The 22,630-nt window shown below is 56.6% G+C and overlaps 1 protein-coding gene across 9 annotated transcripts in view; it reads right to left on the minus strand.

The window, feature by feature from the left end:
- KCNT1 (potassium sodium-activated channel subfamily T member 1) overlaps positions 1-22,630 on the minus strand; it is an 89,525-nt gene that overhangs the window by 10,190 nt on the left and 56,705 nt on the right. For 7 of the 9 annotated variants that reach the window (XM_054221046.1, XM_054221044.1, XM_054221042.1 and 4 more), the window contains 25 exons: positions 16,980-17,059; positions 15,590-15,689; positions 14,317-14,373; positions 13,937-13,985; positions 13,367-13,426; positions 12,443-12,517; positions 12,015-12,098; positions 11,417-11,511; positions 9,495-9,675; positions 9,235-9,399; positions 8,267-8,403; positions 7,973-8,036; positions 7,490-7,598; positions 6,852-6,960; positions 5,824-5,973; positions 5,425-5,663; positions 4,070-4,286; positions 3,025-3,130; positions 2,736-2,908; positions 2,447-2,518; positions 2,026-2,160; positions 1,649-1,760; positions 887-988; positions 690-773; positions 171-299 (listed from right to left, as the gene is read on the minus strand). In XM_054221046.1, the coding sequence (XP_054077021.1) occupies positions 171-299; positions 690-773; positions 887-988; positions 1,649-1,760; positions 2,026-2,160; positions 2,447-2,518; positions 2,736-2,908; positions 3,025-3,130; positions 4,070-4,286; positions 5,425-5,663; positions 5,824-5,973; positions 6,852-6,960; positions 7,490-7,598; positions 7,973-8,036; positions 8,267-8,403; positions 9,235-9,399; positions 9,495-9,675; positions 11,417-11,511; positions 12,015-12,098; positions 12,443-12,517; positions 13,367-13,426; positions 13,937-13,985; positions 14,317-14,373; positions 15,590-15,689; positions 16,980-17,059 (2,884 nt within the window). Of the gene's footprint in view, positions 1-170; positions 300-689; positions 774-886; positions 989-1,648; positions 1,761-2,025; positions 2,161-2,446; positions 2,519-2,735; positions 2,909-3,024; positions 3,131-4,069; positions 4,287-5,424; positions 5,664-5,823; positions 5,974-6,851; positions 6,961-7,489; positions 7,599-7,972; positions 8,037-8,266; positions 8,404-9,234; positions 9,400-9,494; positions 9,676-11,416; positions 11,512-12,014; positions 12,099-12,442; positions 12,518-13,366; positions 13,427-13,936; positions 13,986-14,316; positions 14,374-15,589; positions 15,690-16,979; positions 17,060-21,846; positions 21,902-22,630 lie in introns of those variants that run through there. The other 2 variants (XM_054221048.1, XM_054221043.1) reach the window with 2 other exon arrangements.

Genomic DNA, 22,630 nt, shown 5'->3' on the forward strand with positions numbered 1-22,630 from the left:
ATGCAGATGTGGGGTCGCTAACGAAGTGAAGGCAGAGCTTCCCCTCCCCTCGCTCCTTCTCACCTCCCCACCTGCAACCAGGTCCGAGGGGTCTCATGGACCCAGCCAGCCTCATGGACCACATCTCTGCCGGGCGGCGATGCTCGGCTGGGACCACCAGCAGCCCCTACCTCAGAGGTTGCGAACATGTGCGACTCTGTCCTGTAAATCCCAATGGGAATCTCCGCACTGGAGGAGCAGAGCTTCTGGAAGAGGCGGCCGTACGTCCGGATCCACAGGTCATCTTCAGTGATCTTCATCTGAGCAACAGAGGACAAACATCAATCACCCTGTGCCGTGCAGAGAAGCCTGCTGAGGAGCACCCCAGGGCTGCTCCTGAGCTTCACCCCAGCTCAGCAATGTCAATCCCAAAAGCGAGCTGGACTCCACAAAAAGACCAGGGGCAATTTCCAACCTCAGCCTTCAGAACGGGGACTTTGGTCCTTGGCAGCTCTTGGACTTTTGGGCTCTTGGTAGTGCTGAGGTTCCCCTCACACGATGGAGGGGAGTGATGACCTGGCATGTTCTGCCCAATGTTGCCTTCCCCCCGACTCCCCAGAAGAGGGGGACCCTCCACCCCTGTGACAGATCCCACCAGATCCACGACGATTTGGTCCCATGGTTTCAACCCAGAGGGACTTGGCACCCACCGCACAGAGGTAGCCGGAGCCCGGCGTGGTGTCGAGGCCCAGCAGCAACCGCGTGATGGTGATCATGTAGTCCTTCACGAACGACTGGGGGGAGACATTTGGGCAGGAAGAAAGGTTTGCTCGGTTATTCACTGCGAGATGCAAAGGGGCGGCCAGAGTTGCAGGGGTGCATCACCCAGAGCCCACTGGGCTCTCACCTGGTAGAGCAGCGTGTCCAGCATGCTGATGCTGAAGACCCTCCCGGCCGCGAAGGGCAGCCGGAACATGAAGGCCAGGTTGGAGCCATTCTCTCGCTCTTTCTGGAAGACGAAGGGGAGACGTGAGCACTCACAGGCAAACGCTGTTGGCAGGGGCTTGTTCACAACCTTCCAGGGCCTTCAGCAGAGCAAAACCACGCAGCCTCCCCCGTGCACAGCAACTAGAAGACTCACGAAAATGGGAGGACACCAGCATAGCATTTCTGGTGGCTGTGCCAGCAGGGAACCAGGGCAGCATCCTTACACTGGGTGAAAGAAGGTTTTTTCCTCCATGGAAACATGTGAGACATGGTTGGGGTTTTTGACACGGGCTGGATGGGGCCCTTTCACATGCCCCAGTGTCTGGTTCAGGGGTACTTTCCCCCTTGTCAGAAGCTCTGTCTCAGCACAGTGACCCCACTGCCCCCCTCGCTGCAGTCACAGCATTAAACCTGATTCAGACGTCCAGTGTGCCCAGCACAGCGGTAGGCAAAGCAGCCCAAATGCCAACGACCAAATAAATACATAAATATTTAGAAAGAGGTAGCTGGTCCAAAGATTGGCTGCCCATGTATTTGCTTGCTGCAGGTTACCTCAGGTAGATGCACACCAACTACGGTAGCTGCAGCACGCAGAAGAGCACAGGACCTTGAGGAGCTCAAAGGTAGCTGCTCTCAGCATTGATTTCCCAAGCCCCATGCACAGGAGAAGACCTTCTCTTACCTTTTCTAGCTTGGAAAGGGCAAGAGAGTAACTGTCCTTTGCTCTGAACTGCATGAACCTCATGTTGGAGGGGTGGGTCAGCTCCGTGATAATGCTGAGGCTGGGGAAGAGCCTGCAATGGAAAGAGACCTGTTGTCCTGCAGCTCACTCAGAAGTGAGAGCGCTCCCTGCATTTAAAGCCTGAGGAAGATCAAAACCATCCCTGTGCCTCTCTGAGGTCAGAAATAGCAGATTAGACGTTGTTTCCTAGAGCGAGCCCAACCACAGGTGTGTTCCACTGCCCATAGCCACCACCCCAGCCATCACCACCCTTCCTGGTCTTACCTCCAGCAGAGGTAAGTGGCTATGACCAAGCCAGAAGAGTGGTCACCCCTCACCTGAACATGGTCTGGACATTGACAATCGTCTTTGCATCCGCCATGTAGTCCTCCTCAGCGCTCATCGTGCTCTCCTTGTCCACAACCACCAGGTTGTCGGCGTAGATGATGCCGCACTGCAGCAAGCTGTCCAGGCTGGGCAGTTCCCAAAGAGAAGAGCGCAGGGTCAGCCCTTGGAAACGACACAGGGAAGCAGCACGCTGCGACGCGCAGCGCTACAGCAAGCCCAGGCTGCTCCCATCCACCAGCTCTTCCCCTGCTCCCATCTACTGGGGGATGTTCAACAAACCGAGAAGCCAAGGGTGGGCTCAACTCTACGGTACCAACCCGGGGGCTTCTCATGGGATGACCCAAAAGTCTAGGCTGGGGTAAATGTAACACATTTAAGCATCGCTGTACAGCCACACATGGAAACACTTACTTGTCGATCGTGCCCTCCATGTAGTAAACCATGGGGAAACAACAGATGGCTTCCAGAAAGTGGTGCTCGGGCCTGGAGGAAGAGCAACAGAGAACAAGGTGGTTCACCAAGTCCACGGGGCAAAGACAGACACAAAACCCACTCAGGAGTCCCCAGGGCCAACATCAGCTGAGGTACCCAGCAGTGGCACCGCCATTGCCCCACGCTCCCATCCCCACGGAATGAGATGCCCATGAAAACACAGGGGAGGGCTCGGTGCGATGGAAAACATGCGCGGAAAAGTACTTGCTTGTTGTCCAGCAGCAACACAATTGGATTCAACTCTTTGCGGGACCGATAGTACGCACGAAGGGGGACGATGAAGTTATACAGTCCGTTCCCAGCCGTCTCCGCCGAAACGATAATCAGTTTGTTCTTAAACCCGTAGGCTTTGGCGTCTTCAAAGCTGTTGTGCTTGCAGCCCTGTGCGGTGGAAGGCAGCGCAGGGACTCAGCGCGGGGCTCTCGGCCACCCACCCACCACGCACGGAGTCGTCCTGCTCCGGGGGGGGATGCAGCCACCAGACAGCCCCATCGTACCTTGTCCAGCCTCAGGCAGCAGAAAGGGGCTTTCTCCGGTAAAAGGTGGCACAGAGTCGGGGAGCTCCCAATGTAGGGGGAGTTCGGTGGGTAGCCCTTCACGTACCTGCCGCGGAGAGAAAACCCAGCAGCGTGAGGACACGGGGAGAGCTTCCCACGACACTCAGACGCCGGGAAAAACAGTTAAAAGCAGCAAACCCAGGGGTCAAGCACATCCCTGGCAAATGCCTTGCAAAACTTTCCCGCAGTAGTCGGAAATTTTACAAAATACACATATTTAGGAATCTCTTTTGCTATGCAAAGGGTCATGAGATTGTAAATGTGCGGTGTCCCCAGCGTGGGCAGAGGAGCAGGTAGGAGCACTGAGCACAGCTGAAGGGGGACAGAGCAGAGCGCTCCAGGAGAGGGGGGTGATGCTGAGCCATAGAAAAAAGCAAAAAAAACCCACGGTCCATTTTTAGAGTTTGTTTTGGTGAGCAGATATTTAAAAAAAAAAGTAAAATAAAAAAAATCACCATTTGTATTTTTGATGGACCCAGAAGCAGAAATTTTCATTTAAAGAGCAGCTACACGTGGGCATGAATTAAAAGCCAGTTTGTGAGTCTGCAGATAGTCGGTGAGCTCCTCACATCACTCTGGCAGCTTCCACACAGGTAACCAGTAAAGCAAGTGCCTAGCTGACTGCCATAAACTAACAGCTTTAAAGCTGGAGTAAATATTTATTTTGCATTTTTTTCTTTCTGTGCAATGGAGAGTAGGATCCTCTTCCCGTTGGTGAGTGACGGGAGGCGAGAGGACTGATGGAACAACCCTGCCCATCCCCAGCGGTGTCTGGCTCAGCGCAAATTCGCTGATACCCAGAGGAGACTCCTCCAAAAGAGCAGGAAAGGCGGGGATTGCCCGTGTTACAGATGTTGGTGTGCTCAGAAAAAGCCGAGAGGGGCTCAACTTGAGCATCCCTCAGGCACCATTGAACGCCCATCGTGTGCAATGGTCCCCATCCCTCGGAAAGGCGGGACGGCTCAACCGAAGGCGGGCGACTCACTCCACAACGGCCGACCCCTCCTCGTCCGACTGCGTCATTTCGTCTTCCGACTGGTCGCTGAGCAGGTCACAGGGCAGCAGGGATGAGGTGTCGGCCAGCTCGAGGACGGGCGCGATGCTGGGCCGGCGGTTGCCCGAGCCGTTCTCCGCCGGCAACGTCAGCTTGCTGCTGTTAGCGGGGCGGCACTCCGTGTTTTGCAGGTCCATGGCTACTGTACCTGGACCCGATGGGGAAGGAAGCACAGCGAACACGCTATAAGGAGGTGAAAAGAGCTGCGTCGGCAAAGCAGCACGGAAAAGCACCGTGCCCAGGCGGTCCTGCGCGGGGACGAGGTGGAGCGTGCGGGACTCTGCATCCTGCCTGTCAAGTACAGCCCGTATGAAGCTAACCCGGTCGTGGGCACGGGGAGTGCTGGCACGGCACCCACCAGCGACTTCCACCTGGGCATTGCTGTGGAGCATCTCCCCGGGGGCACCGCGCTCCCATGGTGGATGCAGGCTGCGGGCCCCGGGGAGCATCACCCCACCTGTCCCCCAGCCACCTCCTGCCGAGGGTCTCATCTGAGTCTTGGCCAAACGGTGATTGTCAGATGGTCAGGATCACGGGGAGCTTCCCAGCAAGCAAAGCCCAGGCGCCGGGCTCGCCGGGAACCGCTGCCCTGCTTGCATTCCCGCGATTTCCCTCCCTCTCGTTACTCTTTGCCAAAGGTCCCGCTGCGAACGAGCCACGTAACGAGAACACTGACAAACGCTCTTCAGCGAAGTGCTTTGTGGCCTGCTGGGGGATAATCTATGCAAATTGCTGCTCATGAGTACAAATGCATAAATTATTTCCCTGAAATATAATCTGCTCGTGTAGCGCAGCCTCTCCAGGCAGCCCCGAAACTCGCTCTCCCCAGATACAAGCTGGAAGTAATGACTCATGGTATTTTTTTATTTGCAAAAATGCACCACTCACTGCAGAGCAAACTACGCCCTTCGTCGGGTTGTGAATCATAAACGGGATTTAGGATGTGGCCAACAGCATTTATTCTTCCAGCCAGGGTTTGGGGGATTTATGCAAATGCTGTTAATGATAATGGACATCACGAGCTTTAGTAATGATCTTTGAGCTTGCTGAGAGCACCCAGGGTAGAAGGAGCAGTGTGGGTTTAACTGGTGAGACAACCAGGACAGGGAACGGAAAGGGATTTTCAGTGGCTCCCAGCAATACCCAGGTGGGGGGGCATGGCAAGGAGTTTGTAAAATAAAACCAAACCTGGGGAAGGAGATGAAACCAGACCCGCGGAGAGAGCTGGAGCGGTGTGTGAAGGACCCTACCCTGCCCCCAGCCCTGCTGAGGCCCCCCCGACTCACCCATGCTGGCGATGATGCTGTGCACGGGCAGGCGGGACGGGCCGTCGTAGGTGCCTCTCCCCGCAAAGCCCTTCTTCTTCTGCTTCTCCTCCTGCTTGAAGATGAAGGCGGAGTTCTCCTCCTTGGTGATGTTGATGTAGAAGCAGGTGTCAGACGCTGCCATGATGTGCCGCGGGCCAGGGTTCAGCAGGATGCTCTTGTTCTCCTCCCTCCGGATGCCGATCAGGCAGACGCCGTACCTGTGCCGGGAGCACAACGTGGGCATTCACAGCTGGAGAAAACCCCTTCGGGGCTTTGTCCCTGCACGAAGGACCCCACAGCACTCTCCAGCCCCAGCCCCAAGCCCCCAGGGACGCAGACTGGCAGATACACCCTGCCCGTCGCCCCTCCCGCCCTCACTTCTTGTGCGCGTGGAAGGCGGCGTAGGTGAAGCTCTTCCCCTCGTACTCCATGAAGAACTTGCTGTCGCCCATCCGGATGTGGTAGACCTCATTGCCCGAGCAGCGCCCGTACATCCGCTGCCACTGCTCCGGCGACTCCTGGCCCTCCCTGCAACGACAGCAGCAGCGTGCTGGGACGGGACCCCCCATGGTGATGGGAGAGGACCCCTCCATTGTGCTGGGACAGGAACCCCCCGGGTGCAAGGAGAGGATCCCCCCGGTGCCGGCACAGACAGCCAGCTCCCGGGCCAGAGCCGCACGGCGGGATGCTAATAAACCCCGAAGCTGCCATTTAGACCCACGGGGGTGAGGTTACAGCGACACATTCCCACAAGCTGTCGGTGTTCACAGGCTGAGGATGAGCTCGTTTTCATTTCTGATTTTAAGGGCCTTTTTATTTAATGAGGGCTCCCGGAGGGGCACAGAGGCAGGGTTCAGAGCCCGTGTTGGCAAATATCTCTGAGCTTGGGGCGGGAGTCACCTGGGAAGGATGTTTCATAACTCTTTTGATGTGACATTACCCAAAATTCAGATATTTCTGACTAGTCAAGGGGCACAGGACCCACGCCACCACTTTACTGGGCCAGCGGAGCTCCTTCCAGCTGTGCTTTATATAAACCTGCCAAATGCCCTGCAGAGTTCGCACGGGCTGTGAATGAACCTTCCCTCCAGCGGGACCACGCCAGGATAAAGACATTTTTATCGCCAGTCTCTGGAAAGGCGGTGTTGGGCAGCCCACCTGCACTGGTGTTTCCCCCCTACGATATTGGCTGTTGCTCCCCACCTGGCTGGGGGATCCCAGGTCCCAGCGTGCTCCCCGAGACCCCCACCAGACTCCCACCCTCCTCCACCTGGAGCCCCCACCACCAGCTCTGCTGTCCCTCCATGCTCAGGCTGGGGTGGCGGAGGAGAGGGCAGGCAGGGGCAGGGGAGGCAGGGGAGGCAGGGGCAGGCAGGGGAGGCAGGGGCAGGCAGGACAGGACTCACTGGCCGCGGGAGGTGTGCACCAGCAGCGTGATGAGGGTGGAGGTGGCGGGGCAGACGCAGTTCAACGCCAGCATGGCGTATTTGCACTCCTCTTCGCAGACGACGTGATCTGAAAGGCAGAGGGGAGCGTCACGGCAGGGAGGGGGATGCCGAGGGACACGGTAATTTTGGGATGGTGGCGGGGACTGGGTGCTTCCTCCTCCTGCCAGTCCAGGAGGGTTTTCAGCTGATCAACAGCCCACAGGGAAAACCACGAATGGGATTAATGCGGGCAGGAAAACAGGGATGAAGGCTGGAAACCAGCCAGGTGGACAGCAGCCCACTGAGGCCACCACCGCTGTGGGGACACACACGCAGTCACACATGGGACCGGTGCGCCCACACGCAGCCCACACTGGGGCAGCCCGGAGCCAGCCCTACCCCAGCCCCATCCACATTGCTGCAGGCTTCGGTGTGCAGCACAATAAAGGGGCTGACGGCCCTAAAATATCTTCCAGCAATCGGGAGGAGTCTCAGCACCAGGTCACGGACTCCTCCGAGACGGAAACACCGCTGGAAAGGTCTGCGATGGCAGGTAAGACAGTCAGACCAGCGAAGCGAGCAGTGCCACCCGCTGCCACGCAGCCCCTCTGACTCACCGGCGAACTTCACGTGAAACTTGTTTTCAGGCTTTAGGATCTGAACGTAGAGAGGACAGTTTGGAGCAAAATCTTTCACAGCCCAGGCTCTCAGGATGGTCTGGTGGTCCTAGCCAAGGAGAAGCGCAAGAAGTACTTGTCTGATGGCTTATTTTCTCCCATGTTTCTCCACCCAGGATAAACTGTACGGCAAGGGCTCCTCCAACACCCACTGCTAACGGGGGATAGCCTCCCTCCCTGCTCCCCAAAACCCAGCACCGATGGGAAACTGTAACAGCAGAGGAAAGGTGAGCCCGCAGGGGCTCAACCAGCAACATGCTGCCGCGTGTCCCCATGCGGTCCCCATGCCACCTCTGTGTTTCTCTGCGGTCACTGCCTGCCCACCGGGACCGTTGCAGAGGCAAGATGCTGTGATCACTCGGGTCCCTTCCAGCCTGAGAAATGAATAATCTCCGACTGTGCCATCCCCCAGCCCTGGCTTACCGCCGCGGTGCGGTCCACCTCGTTCCGGCTGCTGAGAATGAAGCAGGCTTCTCCGTTGTCCATCCTGCAAACAGAGAGCAGTGACCCCATCAATTGCATGGGCCAGCGAAGCCGAGCATCTGCCTGTACCAGCTAGGGCACTGCCAGCCCCCTCCGAGACCCCAGCGAAGGCACACAGGGACACCCATCATCATGCATCTGGGCTGGCATTACTGGGGACCCTCCTCTGCGGCTCCGAGGGCAGCGCGGCAGGACCGGCCTCGGCGTGGATGTGCAGCATGTCCCTCTGCTCACTTGGCTCTCATGAGGTCCTGGTCCTTCAGCGCAGAGCCCTGGAGGTAGATCACTCGCTGCGACCACAGAGGGATCTGCAGGACCCGCCGCACCTGGATGTCCATCTCTGTCGGGCAAAGTATCACCACGTAGTAATCCTGAAAGAGAGAGGCTCGCGTGGGTGGGCAGGCTGGGCATCCCGGGCGTCCCGCGCACGTCTGCCGCAGCCAGCTGAGAAACGGGGCTTTGCTGCCTGAGCAAACAGCTCTCTGGGGCTTCTGGTATTTGTTCCCATGTGTGACACCCCCTGCCCCCGCCCCAGGGCCCTGCAAGGGTCATGGAAAACACATCAGCAGTTTCCCCACTCCGTTCTGCATAACACAGCCAACGCAGGCACCTCTGCATGCCCACGGCAAAGTGGAGCCTCTTGCAATTACAGAAAGAAGCAGGATTTTAAAGCTTGAATGTGTGGAATCGAGGCCGGGCGATGGTAACAAAGCATAAGTGAGTGTGGGAACGAAATGCAAATCTGAAACACGACCGTGATGCTCTCGTCCCGGGGAGATGGAAAGGCACAGTCACTTGCTTGAAGATCACTTATTGCGTGGAGATACTCCAGTTAGAGCTGGGTAAATCCACTGAGGTTTCGCAATTACATGTTCTGTTCGGTCTGAGATTCTTCATTCAGTAAAGACATCATTACATTTAGAAAAGTCCCTCTGGTCCCTCTCCATGTGCTGACGCAGTGCTGTGACAGGCCTGGCCAGAAAACGGGGCAGAGAGCGCCTCACCACTGAGACGAGAAAGTGAGGTGGCCCTCGGGTACCACTTGTCGCCTCTCCTTGCCTGGTGCTGGGCTGGATGGTTTTTACCTCATTCTTTGTGACAGCCGCTGTAGCCAGGCAGGGCACTCGCCACCAGCAGCCACCCGGCCATGCCCAGCAGGGGCAAGCGTTGGCCAAACGTATGAGAACACGCCTGGTCCTCACCTGTAGGCGCGGGTGGGCGTAAAACTCATTGAGGAAGTCCATGAGGAGATCAATCTTGAGGGAGCTGACACAGAGGACAACGTGTTTCTCTGTCTGGGCACGGTGACGGCTGTAATTGCCCCCCGACTTCTGCCGCTCCATCCACAGGTAGACGAGCTCCTCAAACTGCAAACGAAAGCAGAGAGCTGACGTCCCCATCGGTGGGGCTGTCCGGCTGCAGGCTCTGCATCCCTCTCCATCCTCGGCCACGTGGGTCTAACCTGCAGCGGCAGCACAACCAGGGCGACGCAAATCATTATCACGACGAGGAGCTGGGAAGGCCAGATCTTTGGTGTCACGTCTCCGTAGCCCACGGTGGAAAAAGTGACGATGCAGAAATAGAAGGACTTGAAGAGGGAGAGCTTCTCACCTGCTCTTTCTAAGTGCTGGATGCCACAGGTCCTGCAGGGAAAAGCACACGTCACAGTGAGCAATTCCCTGCCTGGGGGACGGGCAGTGCCCGTAGCTCCTGCTGGTCAGTGGGGAACCCTAGAAGGTGACTTACACCCATGTCTGTGGAGAAAATTTGCCTGTAACACGCTGTCAGCATCAGCAGTGGATTTATGTCACCAACAGAAGTGATACAGCTAACGGCGCTTACAGATGCAGGAGTGAGTTTGATGTGGCTGCTCACCAAAGCAGCACGGGGAAGTCTAGGTCCCGGGTGATGGGTCATGATAAGGCCGTGCCACGGACAGCATCACCTGGGGGCTGCCCTTGCGTTGCAAAAAACCAAAATGTGGAAGCAAGCAGCTGTCCCAGTAAGGCTCTGGGGGAACTCAGCCCATGGGAAGGGGGGATGCGGGAGGCAGATCCCGGCACTTGCTCCTGGCCCTGTGCCGCTGCTCTTGCAAAGCCGTGCCGCCTTGCTGCCTCGCTTCCCAAGATAAGGCAGGCAGCGTAACTCCCCATCCCTGCAGTTTCAAAGTCATCTTGCTAAACACAAGTCTCATCTAAGTTGTCCTGGACCTGAATTCTAGCCCTGCCGCATCCACCAAGAAACACATCCACGGCCCCGCGGGCAGGAGGTGCCACGGGCAGGGAGCACTGATGAGCTCCGAAATTGCATTAGTCACTCACATCAGAGAATCGTCTTTATTGCCAAAGACTCATGAGCCTAAAAGCTTCATTTCCTGTCGTTCAGCAACTTAATGGTATTACGTGCTTCAAATCCAGACCAAGGGAGCCAGAGGAAGATTCAAGAAGCCTAATTCAAAGCTAAGTTACCTGGCGATGAGAACTGACTCCTTTACAAAAAGAGATGCCCTTGTTGTTGGCAACGCGTGGGGTAAAGGGCCCAGTTAATTAGCAGGAGCTCCAGTGGCCTGTTACACAAACGAGCTCAGCAGCCATGTAACTTGGTGGGGAGGAAGAGCGCGGTTGGAGCCAGCGGGTGCAATGGATCCCAGTGAAGGGGCCATCACACACGTCCCAGCGGGAAGCTGCCGTCCCTGCCCTTGACCCCGCAGCACTCGCAGCCCCGCTCTGAGGCTCGTGTCTCCATCACCCGTCTCCCTCCGACAACGCCCTCATCCGCATACGCGCCCGTTAAAATGTTTCTGTTAAAATCATATAATTAGGGAGGATAATTAGTTTCTAAAATAGGAATTGATCTTCCCAGTGTTCAGTGTGCCGGGGAACGAAGCAAGGCAGGGAGGAGCCCGGCACCGGGGGCTGGTGGTGCAGGGGGTCCTCCCAAAGCTCCAGCAGACATAGCTGCGCCCAAGCCAAAGCCCATGGACACACATGGAAACCTGGGCCACACTCCTTGCCATGGCTCCCCCAGTTCCAAAACTCATCCCAAGGAACTGGGACTGCCCCATTAGCGAAGGAAAGATGGCAGAGATGTGGGAGCTCGATCCAATCAGCAGCCCTGAATAGTTATGCTGTCCCCAGTGTGCACAGATCTCCCAGGCTGAAAAATTGGGCTAGAAGACCCTGCCTAAAGGCAGAAACTCCTCTGCCTTCCCAAATCACCACGTTATGTCCTGGCAATGCCACCCCACCACAGCTGGGAAGGTCCCACCCCACCTCCTTCTCCTGGAAGTCCCACGAGAGCCCGGCTCCGCCAGTCACCCCCGGGACGTGCAAAGCTGGTTCCCCTGGGTGAAGATGGTTTAGTGAAATGAAAAGCAACACTCACCCCGTGAAAACGAGACACAGGAGGGTGCAGATCAGAATGAGCACCTGGTTAAACATTGCAGACTGGGTCCTTTGTATGGCTCGGTGCAGGTCGTTCTGGGAAGAGAGGAGAGGGCTCCCACCAGCTCAGGGAGGCTGAGGGTACCAACTGCTGTCTTGCTGCTCCAGCAATGCCCCCCCAGATGAAGGTCAGGCCAGAATTTGGCCATTGAAAAGAGATGCACATTTCTGTGAGCGGGCCTGGGCTCTGCTGCCGGCAGAGACAGCTCGAGTGGGCACGTGGGAATGGCTGGAATAGCTCATCCTGCTGTGATACCATATCCCGGGGACAGCCAGAGGCTGTCCCTGTCAATACACAGCCAACGGAGTCAACACGGCTCAGACACCAAAGGCCTCCTGCTCAGGTCCACAGCCCAGCATCACCAGCTGGCCAAGCCTCACCTCCCACCAGCCCCGGCACGGCTGCACCCACCGAGCACCCAAAACCTGCCCCAGAGCCGGCGGCAGGTGAGGGTCCCCCCTCCCGGCCACACCGCCCTCGGCGTCCCCAGGGCAGAGGGACGCAGGGCGACAGGGGTGGGACACGTCCGGTCACTCACAATCATGTTCTCCAGGGCGTACTTGGCAAGCCAGCAGTTCAGAAACACGGGGATGAACAAATTCCGCAAAGGAGGCCAGAATATCTACAAAAACAAGAGTTACTCAGAGAAAAAGCCATGCTCTTCAACAAAAAAAGCTATAAACAGCCAATTCAGCCCCTGTTGGGAAGGATCCATCTCCAAACTAAGCACCGACCTCCAAAAGTGGCCCCCCTCCCTCGGCTGCAGCGGAGCAGCTGAAAACTGATGATGTTTTTTGGGATAAATCTCCAGAGAAAGTCATTATGTTGAAAAATATTGAAGAAAAAAATTTACTGCCAGCTTTAAAAACAACTTGGCCAGACATCCATTTTTCTTTATTTCACCACCAAAACTACAGTACTAATTAAACTTAAATTTGCTTTAAAATGTCACTGGGAAACACCCACCGTGATAATAAATGGCACTGTGTTGATCATCTCAAGGATGAATGAAATGCGAAAGATCTGTTCCCAGATGTTCCCCTGAGGAATTGAAAACAAATAAAAATTAAATAAGCTTTAAAATCTTCCAAAGGGCAATTAAAAGCTCCCAGACCCTGCTAGATGGGGGAAGTAACGCCGGAACAGCCAGGAAGATGCTCCGGTTTGCCTGCAGTGCCGGTGGCAGACACGCTGGAGTGGGAACGACCTTCCCATGGCCATGGGTCCTTCCCACGATGTCCCCCTGTCCATCACCGCTGCTGCCCAAAGCCAGGGGACATCAACACTTCGTGCAAGGACAGAGAATGAGAGTGACGAGTACAGATCGCTGGTGATCGCCCCAAACCAGGCGGGTGACACAGGGTCTGAGCCTTTTCTGCCAACTGTCCCAGGGACCCTGACAAGATGCCATTTGCTAAGGTGACTTTTCTTGGCCATTTTAAGGGCCTTTGATCCAAAAGAGCCAGCCTGTGCCTTTCCCTGTCTGGCTTGGAGCAGTGCCGGCCGCCTCCGGAGGCAGCAGACCTCGGCACAAGCAGGGGTCACGCTGCTGAGCTCAGCTCCAGGTCCTCAGCCTTAGGAAGCTCAGCACGTCTCAATCTGGCCCCCGTAAAAAAAAAGCAGCGACCCTTTGTAAAACAGGTCTGAATTTAAAGGAAGGCAGGAAAAAAAAAAGAGATCTCCCAGCTCCGCTCTGCCAAACACTTATCCAGCAGCCCGAGGGGGAATGAGAAAGGAAAACAGCCACAGCCCGCTCAGACATCGCCGAGACAAACGTCCTCTCAGGATGCTGCAGGCTTCAGACAGCTCAGAGAGAGAGAAATGAATTCACAGCGGGGGATCGGACCCAGACCGCGCATCACTGTCCACCGCCCGCCCCAGGGCACCTACCTTGTAGCTGAGATAGATGAGCAGCATGGTCTCCAGAAAGCTGATTAAAGCTATGCTGACCTGCGGAGACAGACAGGCAAAGGCTGCCGAGGGCTCCTTCGACGCACCGTGGGTCGCCCAGAGCTTTGCCGAGCCCTGGGCGATGAGGAGCCCATGGGTACCGCAGACACAAGCCTGTCTGTTTGCTTTCCCTGCACCCGTTCGGGTTAGACATGTGAGTGTCAGCAAGAGGCGTACGGGCAGCCCTTGACGGGTGCTCAACCCTCGTACGAGCCATTCCCCAGGCAGCCGCCCAGCCTGAAAATAGCCCGTTACTGGTACAGCTGCATCCAGGCTGGGCAGGAGCTGAGCCAGCCTCAGGATTTTATCTTCCTACAGCTTCTCCCCTCCTATCGGTCCCTAGGATTTTCACCCAGGGCCATGTTGTTGCTCCCAGCAGGAGCCCCAGCTCATTTTCTGTTGCCCAAGAGGACCCGTTGCCCCTGGCTGGCGCAGGCGGAGGATGCAGAGACCCGCTGGTGGCAGAGCTCAAACCCCAGCTCCTGCTGGGCTCCTGCTCTGGGCACTCACCTGCACAGCCCACAGCGGCATTTTTCTATCCACCCAGAAGATGTGTGACCTGCAAAGAAAATTAAAAAAAAACGGATCTGAACTGTAGCCCAACGAGCAGTGCCCTTACCCCCCACCAAATGCACCGCTGATGCAGGATGCAGCACGGGACTGGCGCTGGTTCCTTACTGCACAGTTTGTTCCGGCAGCTTCTGCACTGGGAATGAGCCATTCCCAAGGGTGCAGCCACAGGCACCTGTCAATGGATTTGATCCTGGGATGCTGCTCCGCATCCCTCGAGCAGCCCCGCGACCAAGAAATGGCCACGGGCAGCTGCCAGCACCAGCCATGTCCAGCACTGCATTCCCCCATCCCCAGCGCCGGAGCAACTCCCAACTCACCAGTTTATCTTCGTGGACTGGTTGAACGTGGTGTAATTCTGCTTTTCGCATTCCCAGCTAGGAGAAGAGAAAGACAAAGCAGGGGAAAGCAGTCAGCGGGGGGGAGGAAGGAAAAGGGGTGCCGGCATTGACTCCCCAGGCTCATGGGGTGCCCTCACCGCTGTGTCCTGATGCTGGGGGCGCCCGGACAACACTCCCATGGCTCCAAACACACACTGGTCCCTACAGCCAGGGCTTTCCACAGGAGACTGTGTCACCTGGGCAGTTTTTAACACGTTATTACTGGAGAATAAGACCAGTCAGGTACTTCAACCCGTACCAGAGATGCTGCGACTCGCTGGGAACGGGATCCCTGTGCCCAGTGCTCAGACAAAGGGCTGCAGCTGGGAATTACCAGGTTACAATTAGCAAAAGCTGATGAGCATCGGCTTCTGGGACAAGGCTAGCTGGGCCCCCAGCAGCCATCCAGGCAGGCAGCACAAGGCAACCTCTCCCCTGCCATGCTGCGAGGGATGCGTTCCCACCGGCCAGCCTTTATTTTGCCCCACATCCTCGGGGAAGTGGACGCCCTGAACTGCAGCTGGGCTAAACCTGACCAGGATACACTTGGTTCCAGTCACACTTAATTCTTACAGATTTGAAACCACTTTTGGACAAACCAGATCCACTTGGTAGTCTCCTTTACAAAGAGAAAATCAGATTGCTAATTCTCCTAGCTCTTGAAAAAACCCCCACACTGTATGTGAGCTAAACAAAGCAAGGACATATTAAAAATAGGTTTATACTGAAACCTAGAGCAAAGCTGATGTATGTAATCATCTGTCACCCGGGGGATCTAAATGGCAAAACATATTTCCTTCCCAAATGCTCAAATGGGATTTAGCATAAGGGTCTTCAAGGGCGTCAGGATTCAGAAAATACTTGCATGTGATGCCCTGTAATCGTGAGCTCTTGCCTGTGTCTGAAGGCCACGCTGCGCCCTGACCGTTAGAGCCAGACAGCTTTTGGAAATGAACGTGATGCTGAATTTTTCCGCCACCTTCCCCCCATGCGCTGTGCAGGGCCAGTGGATGCCCAACACCTGTCCACGGGGTTTGAGCAGGGAGCAAAGTCCACCAGACCGGCAGGTTTGGCTAGAACTACCAATTCAAACAGTTGCGAGTGATAAAAACCATCCGTCGTGCATCTTCACACCTGCTGTGAGCGGCTGCCACTGCCTCTGTGCTCCCGTGGCACGGGGCAGCGTGGGGAGCCCGGCGGCAGCGGCACTCACCAGCCTATGCCCTCCTCCGGGTTGTCCAGCAGGACGCGGACGATGTACAGGAGGCAGGTGAGCAGCTTCAGCGAGAAGTTGAAGAGCCGGATCCTCAGGCCTGTGGCAGAGGGGAACACGGCGTGGGGCAGGCAGCATGCCCCAGGGACCCCATGTCCCCCAGGGACGCCAAGCAACCCATGCACCCTGGGCACCCCATATCCCCCAGCTGGGGACCCCACGGACCCCGTGCACCCTGTGCACCCCATGTGCCCCAGGGACCCTGGACACCCCATGCACTCTGGGCATCCCCCTGCGCCCCGGACACCCCCTGCGCCCCACAGCACAGCCTCTTCAGTTCCCCCCCAAGCTTTGCAGGGCCCCGGGCACCGCAGGACGCCACTGAGCCCCAGGGGAGCCGCAGAAGCCCCAGGGCAGCACACAAACGCTGCTCACGCTTTGCCCGGGGCTCTACGCATCCTACCCAGGGACAGACATATAGGAGACTAATACAGAAATAAATAACGATGAGTCAGCTCCTTGCTGGCCCGAATAGATGTGAGAGACAAACAAGCTGCTGGACTGTATCCCCCTCGTTAGCAGGCATGCCTTAAAAAGCATCAGACAGGCAGGGCCAGGGCCCTGCTCCGCTCGCCACGCTGCAAACAGCTTGTGGGAGGAGGGACGGCGAGCAAAAGCTGCTGCTTTGTCCGCTCTCCCTCCCCAGCCAGTTCATCGGGTTATTACTCAAATTACAAGTGAGAAATTCATCACATTTTCATTAAAAACTTCCCCGTGGGCACCCTGTTGTGCTGCGCTCCAGCTTTTTAACAAGACGACAGGATGCAAGGAGGAAAAGAAAATGTGAATTTATAAATTAACGAGCGGATTCCCTCCAGACAGCTAATGACATCTCAGAGAAAGAAAATAAAAACACCATTAGTCAAGTGGAGGCTAATCCGGATGGCTGAAGCAGGAGCAGGTAACTCACAGCCAGCCTTGGCCGTCCCCACAGCCACTGACCTCCAGCATCACTGGCTCCGTGGCAGGGACATTTGCTCCCCAACCCCCTGCCCCCCGTGTAGCTCCTGATGCCCATCCTGCTCCTGGCCAGTTCTTCCCAGCTGGTTCCCATGCTGTGTCTGTCCCCAGCGAGCAGCGGTGGCAGGCAGCATCCCCTCCTCCCCGTGCAACCACGTCCCCCCGAACCAAGTTGGCCAACACCCAACAGAAAGGCCAACAGGCAGCAGCAGCCCTGGGCTGGGTGGCCAGCACTGGGGACACACGGGGAAACAGCCACCAGCAGATGGCAATGGCTTCTCGTCCCAGGAGGACGGAGCACAGCTCTCGAGCTCGGGCAGGGTTTGGTTTCTCCTGGCAAACACTCGGCCTCCCCACAAGGAGCACTCACTCGATCGCTGGTTTTTGATGAAGAAGAGCTTCAGACGCTCCTTGAAGGTGTTTTCATTCACGTAGAACTCGACCTGCACCCTGCGGGGAGAGCACCCAGAGCAGCCCGTCAGCAGGGTGGGAGGTCAGACCCGGAGCCCCCCGGGAGCCCTGTCCCCCCGGTCCTGGCTGGGTGACCCCCCCAGAGCAGCCTACAGCAGACCCCGGGCTCAGCCCTGGGCTCCCAGATGCTCCCACCGTATGAAATCACCAGTACCACCAGGCGTGAGCACCAAGACGTGGCACACCGGTGACTACCAAAGCAGCCGATGCGACCCACAGGGCCACGTCTACTTCGGGTTAAGGGCTCTGCTTTCACTCATGTGCAACCGGTTGACATCCGACTTGCAAACTTCTCCTTTCCCACACACTTTGCAACATCCAAAGCCTCTCTGAGAAGTTGTGGCCTTGGAGCAGTGTCCCCCAGCAATGTTTTATCTGCTCCAACCCCTCATGGCTGCAGCAGAGAGGAGCCAGCGAGGGCGACAGCCCCGGTACGCCCATGCCCTGGTTCTGCCCGGGTAGGAGCAACATTCAGCATTGAAGCTGTTAAAAAACAAATCTGATCTAAAATGAGAAAAAATCCCTTTGTTGCTAAGATACCACACTTGGCCATTCCAGAAAAACCCAGGAGCTGCCAACCGACTCCAAACGTCACTTGGCATTCGGAGCCGCTGGTGACTTGTGGCACGGGGACAAGGCGCTGTGGCAGAGAGCCACCCGCCGGGGCACTTCCCAGAAACCGGCCGGGAGGAGCCGCAGATGAAACCGAAATTGCCCCGTTCACTGCCGTGACCACCATGGGCTCTTCATCGTCAGTCGCTCTGGTCTCCATCACCGACTCCCACCCACAGCCCTCCTGCCGGTCCCCACGTGCCGGGTGGATGCCCATGACCCCGTGGACCGGGAAAAGCCTCGTCAAGGCTGGAGGCTCCTCCCCACGGGGGTCAGTGGGGTCTGGGATCAAGCACACCCAGACTAAGGGTGTGCAGGGAAGACTGATCCCTGCTCAGCGCATCTGCCACCCGCCTCTCCTACTACTTACGAACACCCGCAGCCCTTTGCAAACTCACTTATTCACACCAGGCAGGGTTATAAATCACACGCCTGCTAAGTGCAGGCTCAAAGGGATTGGTTTCTGATGCCTCGGCTTTAGACTCTGAGCAAGACGAAGTTTGCTCATTACTACTACAGCTGCTAATGGAGTTAAGTGCAATGAATTAGCCGTTTCTCCTATTTCACTGTATTCAACAAGTCTCTTAAGTAAGTGCTACTATTATCACTGTCTTTTTAACTGCTTGGAAGAGGTCATCAAGATCTCGTTAATCAGGCACATTACCAAGCCAAGGCACAGACCAAGGTGAGCAAAATCCACAGCACCCCATTCTATTCCGCCCGTGCGACCCCCCTGCGCACGCGGTGCCGGCTCCAGCCCAGCGTGCCGCCTGCCGCGCGCCACCGAATCGTGATTTATTGGAAAGCACCTGCTACTCGCTCTGACAACAGAGGGATAAACAAATATTTACCGAGCGTTAGTGCTGAGCTGATCAGGCAGCAAGCTGGGAAGGAGTTTTATGAGACCCTCATTGCTCGGGAGTCCCCCATCCTGGTACCCACCGGCACCCGCTGGCATTTCCCAGCCGGCCTGACCGCTTGTGGGGAAACTGCCCAACATGTAAAAAGCGTCACACACCCTTGAGAGCTCCTCGGGGCTTCTTGTGGACTCTCTTATCAGGTTGAAAAGTCAGATTTTTAATTCGCAAGGCTCTTACGTGCAAAAAGCAAATGCACAGAAACTAAGCCCTCTGCTCAGGCACGAGAGCTGGGATAAAAATTTTACAGGGGCTATCAAACTTTGCATGCTTCTACCTGTACCTGCTCTCTGGTTTAACCTCCCTTGGAGCGACACAGTGGGAACCCACCGGCAGCTGCCTGGGCTGGTGGCTGGCAGCGACCAGGTGATGTGCTTGGGGTGGCTGATCCGCCCGGAGAGCCCATCCTTCAGCATCTCCCTAACGCCACGGAGCAGCACAGCCTGGACCAGGGGGTGGGTGAGACACACGCGTCCGAGCCCCTCCGGCTCCAGAGCTGCTGCGGGCAGAGCCGAGGGGCTCCACGCTGCGGGGTCATCTTCTCCCCATCCGTGTAGCCGGAGAGGAAAGAAATTGTGACCCTTAGCTATTAATCGGGAGCCTTAACTAGGAAGCAAATGCTGAGCTCCTATCGCCCACCCTGCAAACCCTCTGTCCTGCCCAGGTCCCTTGGCGGGACGTTATGCACCGAGCAGCTCCGTGACAGAGGTGACAATAACCAACAGGCTCAGTGGGGCAGTCACCAACCCTGTTAAGGCATTTGGCACTGTGCTGGTTGCAAAACCCAGGGGAAGGGTGCCCAGGTCCGGCTGGCAGCGCTCAGCAAACCCATCGGCAGCGACACGAGCACGTCGCTCCTCACCGGGACGTCGAATGGCATCAAGCGAAGAAAATGTTGAAACGCAAACGCACCCGTGGCGGCAGCTGCGGGGTTTCACCAAGATCGTGCCTCACCCCAAACGTGCCCAGCTGGCAGGGAGAGGAGCTGACCCTGCATCTCCCCGGGGCCCCCGCGCTCACGGGGAGCAGCAGCCCAAGGGCAGGGCAGGGGACCAGGGGTGGGTTTGCACCGAACCCGACGCGTGTTCACCAGCCGCATCGCTGGCAGGAGAAGGCAGCAGGGAGGGGGGTGGGCAACCACGGACCCTGCCGCGGGGACGGCAGCGCTGGGGAGAGAGCAGGAGAATTTACGAGCGCTGTCTCAGCCTGCGCGATGTCGCAGGAGCAAGCGGCCATAAACGCAGAGCTTCGTAAGCACAGCTTTAACACGCGTTAAAATTAATTGTTTCCAAAGCCAGACTTGGCAAACGATTTATCTGTGTCAGGGCATAAATCAACTGCGCACACAAGCTAATTGCTCCTTCTCCTTATTAAAAATGCCCAGGAAATGCTAGGAACTGGCCGTCAGCTCCGTCGTGGGCGCTGGGCATCCCATTCATCAGAGTCCCTGAGGATTAAGCGCATGGAAGAGAGGGAGATTTCAGGGAGCACGATTCCTCTCCCAGACATTTGCCTCCGTACCAAAGAAACAAACAGCAATATAAATCTCTGTCTCCAGACAGATGGTTTGCTGATCTATAGCGTTGCAGCCCACCTCGAGACTATGAATATAAACGCTGACAGATAAAAGAACTGAATGATTAGAAGACATGTAACTTTTTATGACAAAGTAGCCCATGTATTAATCCGTCATAATGGCTGCAGGAAGAAGAAACAGTGGGAAATCAACTGAAGCGGATCTCAGCGGGGGAAAGGGGTGTTTATCACTGCAAAGAGATGAAGAAATAAAAGCATGTAGAAAGAACATATTCCCGTGGAGACAACCTGCCCTTGCTGCTTCCTGGGCTGCGCCCCTGGAGCCGTATGTCCCGGCTGAGCCCCGGCAGTGCCCGCGGGGTGAGGGTCCCTTGGGGCTGCTGGCCCCAGGAGGAGGGAGGGCACGACAAGGGCTCGGCATGACGGGGACCAGGGCGCTGCCGTGGTCCGACAGCCCGCTCCAGCACCGGCACCAACACGCCAGAGCCGACCCACGGCTGGTCAACTGACAGCTTTTACCAGGCAACGGCAACCATCAGAAAGTATCAAAGCTCCTACTCCATTTCCAGCTGAGGGAAGGAGATTATATCATCTAAAACGCACCCTTTAATTTTGTTGTCAAGGAGTTAACTTCAAACAAAAAAATCAAGCTAAATTCTGACTGCATTAACCGCCTCAAAACACCCTGACAGGCTCTGCCTTCACAGCAGCTCAGCCAAGCTGGTCCATCAGAACCAACCTCTCCCTGCTACCATGGCCAGGCATCCCTCCCACCAGCCGAGCATCCCTCCCACCAGCCGAGCATCCCTTCTGCTGGCCAGGCATCCCTTCCACCAGCCAAGCATCCATCCCACTGGTTGGACATTCCACCCGCCAGCCAAGCATCCCACCCGCCGGCCGAGTATCCCTCCCACCAGCCAAGCGTCCCTTCTGCTGGCCAGGCATCCCTCCCACCAGCTGAGCATCCCTCTCACTGGCTGGGCATCCCACCCGCCGGCTGAGCATCCCATCCGCCGGCCAAGCATCCCTCCCACTGGTCAGGCATCCCACCCGCCAGCCAAGCATCCCTCCCACTGGCTGGGCATCCCTCCCTCCAGCCGGGCATCCCTCCCGCCGGGCGGGCAGCATGATGCCAGCCCAGCCTGGGCAGCATGGAGGGGCGCAGGCAGCAGCTCACTCCGCAGGAAGGGAGCCGGCAGCATGCTGCTCCCCCCGCCTCGCCCCGGCTGAACCTCCCCGGGCTGCACAGATAATCATCACGGTACAAGTTTAGTTACAAGCCCTTTGCTTGCAAGTGTAATTACCGCTATTACGCACTTCATAATGCCTGAGCAATTTCATTTTCTTTGCTTGGTTATTTATTGTACTTTATTAATCTAAGATTAGAGACAATTTGTTCTAAGCTGATAAGCTCCCAAAAAAGACACAACAGTTTGTTCAGAGAAGTGCAGGATGCAGGACCAGGATGAGCACAGCCCGGCTTGCCAGCATTAAAATAGACACCGAGGAGCACAGCCCCAGCTCCATACTTGTACCTTCCCCAGAGAGCTGGGGATAAACACACCCCCCTTAAAGACAAGTAAAACATGAAAAATAGCAACTCACGTGCAGTCCCACGCCGGGGCAAACCCGCATGGGCAGCACAGGCAGGGACAGGGGACAGAGATGCGTCCCCAAGCTCTGCGTCCCCGGGGGACTTACATGGGCAGTCGGGCGCAGGCAGCTCCCCTCTGGTCCCTGCGGCATGTGACAGCCACCCGGCATGGCCTGAAAACTGAGACCGCTCCAAATTTGAGATGGCCACCCCCTGCGCGGGACACTGCCCAAAGCCTCCCTGCTGCTTTCCAAAGAAGGGCTTAGGTGCCCAGGACGCTTTTGCTTTATTTCATATAGGGAATTCTTGCTGTTAAAAGTGCATCTTCAAATAAAAATGTCTCTTGAAAGACAAGAAAAAAAATCACAGCATCTCTCTACAGCTCCAATCCTTGCGCTCGTACTCTGGCTGGGTGGGAAAGGATGCTCTCGTCCCGGGAAATTTCTCAAGAACCTTTTCCCATCATGTAATGGGATGCAAACGAGACTCCTCAGAGATTTTGGGAGAAAAAAAAACCCACACAAAGCCACAACAGAAAAACCAGAAATCTCTGCAATCTGACGGCTGCTAACACACGCCTCTGCCAAGGTAGCGCAGCCTCATGTGTGAGACCCTGCTTTATCCCCCGGCTCCGGCTCAGCCCCGAGGGCAGCTCTCCATCCTCCATGCAAAACCACACTGGCCAAATACATAAGAAGTGTGGCTGTGGCCAAGACTGGAGTTAAAGAGAGAACGGTGACGGTGGCCCAGGCGGACTCAGTGGGGACGGGCTGCGGGTACCAGATTGAGCCCAGGGCAGAGGAAGGCGAGGAGCAGCGCTGGACGTGCAGGTCTGCAACGTTTCCTCCCTCAGCACCCAGCAGAGCCAGGAGTGACAGAGGACACTGTGCA

Source organism: Rissa tridactyla, chromosome 14 (assembly GCF_028500815.1).
Source record: "Rissa tridactyla isolate bRisTri1 chromosome 14, bRisTri1.patW.cur.20221130, whole genome shotgun sequence".
Classification (NCBI taxonomy): domain Eukaryota; kingdom Metazoa; phylum Chordata; class Aves; order Charadriiformes; family Laridae; genus Rissa; species Rissa tridactyla.